The sequence below is a fragment of the Arachis hypogaea genome, chromosome 3, assembly GCF_003086295.3.
Source record: "Arachis hypogaea cultivar Tifrunner chromosome 3, arahy.Tifrunner.gnm2.J5K5, whole genome shotgun sequence".
Lineage (NCBI taxonomy): Eukaryota > Viridiplantae > Streptophyta > Magnoliopsida > Fabales > Fabaceae > Arachis > Arachis hypogaea.
In genome coordinates, this window is record NC_092038.1 from 104,152,939 (window position 1) to 104,157,087 (window position 4,149).

General features: G+C 35.6%; 1 protein-coding gene across 2 annotated transcripts; it reads right to left on the bottom strand.

Moving 5' to 3' along the window:
* Positions 1 to 951: 951 nt before the first annotated feature.
* LOC112790835 (chlorophyll a-b binding protein CP26, chloroplastic-like) lies at positions 952 to 2,955 on the bottom strand. Of its 2 annotated transcripts, none has more exons than XM_029297522.2 (6): positions 2,796 to 2,955; positions 2,585 to 2,675; positions 2,149 to 2,475; positions 1,631 to 1,715; positions 1,482 to 1,532; positions 952 to 1,105 (listed from the first exon to the last, which is right to left on the bottom strand). In XM_029297522.2, the coding sequence occupies exons 3-6, from the start codon at positions 2,348 to 2,350 to the stop codon at positions 973 to 975; spliced, it is 471 nt and encodes a 156-aa protein (XP_029153355.1). In that variant the 5' UTR covers positions 2,351 to 2,475; positions 2,585 to 2,675; positions 2,796 to 2,955; the 3' UTR covers positions 952 to 972. The 2 variants fall into 2 exon arrangements, with proteins under 2 accessions (XP_029153355.1, XP_072086102.1); XM_072230001.1 differs by having other exon boundaries at positions 2,585 to 2,664; positions 2,796 to 2,902.
* Positions 2,956 to 4,149: the final 1,194 nt, after the last annotated feature.

Sequence of the window (4,149 nt, forward strand, 5' to 3'; positions counted from 1 at the left end):
GGTAAAGATACAATGTCAAAATATCCTATTTATAGTGAACTAGTAACCTATGATATACAGAAATGAGTAAATGACGTAAAAATCCACTTCCGGGGTCCACTTGGTGTGCGCTTGGGCTGAGCATTGAAGCTTTCATGTGCAGAGACTTTTTCTGGTGTTAAACGCCAGCTTTTGTGCCAATTTGGGCGTTTAACTCAAACTTTTGTGCCAGTTCCGGCGTTAAACATCGGGAATTCTGAAGCTGATTTGAAACGCCGGTTTGAGTCATCAATTCTTGGGCAAAGTATGGACTATTATATATTTCTGAAAAGCCCAGGATGTCTACTTTCCAACGCAATTGAGAGCGCGCCAATTGGGCTTCTGTAGCTCTAGAAAATCCACTTCGAGTCACTACAAGAAAATAAGCTTTCTGCCACGCTTTAAAAGCGTGCCGAAAAGTGCAAAAAAACGTGCCGATAGCTTTTTGCCACGCTTTTTGAACTTTCGGCACGCTTTTGAAAGGGTCACATCTGCCAGCGTGCCGATTGCTCTATCGCCACGCTTTTGTGGTTCTATCGGCACGCTTTTTTTGTTGGCACGCTTTCATTTCTTGCCACGCTTAAAAGCATAGCCATAGATCTTAACCTATAGGTACGCTTAAAAAGCGTACCAAAAAGTGCACATATCGCCACGCTTTTAAAATGTCCCAGAATGTTTGTTTTGGATACTCTTTAAAAACGTGCTGATAGAGAAAGATATGGCTACACTTTAAAGCGTGGCGATAGCCAGTTATATGGCCACACTTTAAAAGCATGGCAATAGCTTTATAAAATTAAAAAAAATCCTTTTTGTTATTTTTACCTACAAGATATAAATTTTCAAACCTTTTTTATTACTAAACCTACAAATATAGCATGCAACTTTTAGTACAACATAAATTAAACAATAATTAGTGACATAATTTTTGCGATAATTGTTTTATACATTAAAAATCTAATACTCAAATACAAAATAAATCTTGAGTTCGAATTCCAAAACTAAAAATTGAAAAAAAATACAGAAACAATACAACTTAAGCTCAGTCTCATTACAATTAGTAGCAAGGTTTTCAACTTCAGCCAGAATCCTACAAAACCATTCAATTATACTGCATAAATATAAGCTCAGTCTCATTAATTACGAGTAAAATTTTGAACACAAGCTCCTGAGCTAATGAGCATTCACTTAAACAAGGAGAGAACAGAGATATAGTTCTTTGTTCATCTTTTAATGCATGCATTTATACATTTATTTTCTACTTGAAACCAATTCTGGAATAAGAAAGATGATCATTCCCATTCAATAAAGTGAATTTACTTGCCAAGCATACTAGAGAGCAATTTAACATCAGAAAAAAGGGATCAACTAGTATACTTCAAATAATAAATGTATTTAAAGCAGTTTGTAAACTAATGTGACCAAAAGGATATATATCAAGTTTGACAAAAAGTGTTAAGACATACTTGGCAAAGTCCTCCGGCTTCTTGCTGAGAACAAAAGGATCATAACCATAGCTGCATCAACAAATATCAAAGAAAATTTAAGCAAAACAAGTCAAAGTTTCACAATGTTTAGGATTCAAAGGGAACTAGATACAGAAGAATCCACATACTCTCTGGGCACTTCTCCAGTCAAGTATGGTGGGATCTTGGATTGGTCCAAGAGACCCTCTGGCAAGAAGATCCTTCTGTCAGGACCTATCACCAAATGGAAGCAATGATCAGAAACTAGTTTCCTACCTTGAATTGTACAACTAGAGTATATAAAAAAAACTTTATTAGTTCATTACAAGAACTTAATTAGGACTAATTAGGAGATTATAGGCTATAGCAATAAGTTACCCTCCTCTTACTGCTAAGTCAATCTTTGTTAGTTCCTTCTCTTCCTTTCTCGGTTACCATATTTCAACAAATTACATTGTCAAAAGAACACAACCATGTCTATACTCTATGGACTTGTTAGCTACTTTGGTTCTCTCAATTTATTTGCATATTCTATACTGAATTTCCGCTTAAAGAATACTTATAATTTAATAAAAAGTAGTTCATGTTGAAGTTTTTTTGGTAACTAGATTACATATGGTAAAGAACAAAAGAAGGAAAGGATGTGAAGATAGGAGCAACCACTTACCATACCACTTGGCGAGTTCATCATTGGTAGGAGTGACAGCAGTAGCAGCTTTCTTTGAAGGAGGAGGTGGTACTGCCTTCTTCTTACCAAAGAGAGCCACAGTCTCGAAGGTGGCAGGGCTAGAAGTTGATGGTGCTGACCTTGTTGCACCACTCAACTTGATGGGGTTTCCAAGCATCTCTGACACCCCAATTGAAGCCATGTTCTAACCTCAATATCTTCTGGACCTCTTTTGGCAGATGTGTGATCTGAGTCTCATCAAAATGTACATGCATGACTTGGTTTGTCAGCTCATAAATGTGTGCTAAAGGGAGATATGATATATAACTGAAAATAAAAAGGAATCCAGAGCAAGAACATTTAGAATATTTTATGAGCCAAAATATGACAATAATACTACTGGACAATATGACGTAGGCATTCAAAATGAACTCACACATTAGAAGGGCCAAATTTTTCATCCATAGTGGTCCCAGCAACATTTTCAATAAAGTTTGCATGGGTCAAGACAGCCCCCTAAAGAGAATCTGTTTAGCAGAAGGATAAATGAAGAATGTTCTATAAAGTGACCATTACCAAGGAAAGAATTTCATGCACACAACATCTACCATAAACAAAAAATAGTAATTTGGCAAGAACCTACTCACCTTTGGGGTTCCAGTTGTACCACTTGTATAGCAAACAGTTGCAACATCATCAGGTTTTGGTGGCTAAAGGGCTGAAGATTACTGCTTCCCTACATCCAAGGCAGAAAAAGGCAAGTGGTAACAAGTACTTAGCAATGAAATCATAAATGATGCTTCTTGAATAAATAAAATTATAAATCATTAGCAACTACAGATGGTGGTAAGAAACTACAATCACCATGTTAGTGCAAAGAAAAAATAGTAAAAAGAAATATTTTGTGTTTCTTTTATAAAATAGAAAATAATAAAAAGAAAAGGGAGAGCAAGCTCCTGGAAATGCACGTACCAGTGGTTAGGTAATTATATATGCCAAGTATTGAAATAAATAATTGAGGTTCATGACTATATTACAGAATTAACCTTTGGAATTCCATAATAAATCAGACCAGAGCCTATAGCTGACCGTGCAGTACCTGCTTCTCCAAAAGTCATCCACTTGTACCTTGACAGTGGAATAAGAGTGGAAATGATGAGAAGTTCATAAATAAGTTTTATTATAAACGAAAAGAAGGACAAGAAAGCATAATGGATAAATAATTGAGCTGCTTACTCCACAACTGTTCCATCAACACGGTTTCGGGTTCCCAGATACTTATAGTCTCGAAAAGTGTCAACTAAATGCCTATGATTGAACATTTCGATAAAATCCTTTTGGAAAGCCATTATAACCAACAATTTCAGATAAGATACGAAATAAAAAGTAAAAAATAAAAAAGGAGTTCTAATAACACAGCTGCAGCAACAAGAAGGATAATGAGATCTGATAACAATTAAGTTATGAAGAGTTACTGACCTCTGCAGGGCAGAATAAATGCAACTTCACAAGTAGAGAAGTGAATAAGCCTCTTGTTATTCTCAGAGTAGTACTTCACCTGAAACAGAAACAACACATCAAAAATCAAAATCACACATCCCATTAAGCTCCAACATGAATATTTGGCCTTTAATTATTTACAATTTGAACTAATCACATGAAGAACACGTACCAAAGGGAGAGCATCGGTGAAGTTGCTGTAAATTATGTCAAGATAAGAAAAAAAAGTATGTATTTAGCTAGATTCATACTGAAAAGTCAAAAGGCAAAAAAAAAACCAATGCTCATGGAAAAACCTTTTTTTCTCAAATCTTTTTTTCTATTTCTCTTGCCGGAGACTCAGATTCTATTGGAAAAAACAATGCTAAAAACAGCTACCATTTTTGTTTGAAGAAAACTTAACCCAACACACAAAACAACCTTAATTTGAGGGCTGGCATCTATAGCTTTGAGGGACTTGTATAACTCTCAAAGCTGCTCACTCCGCTGAAACCCTATCTG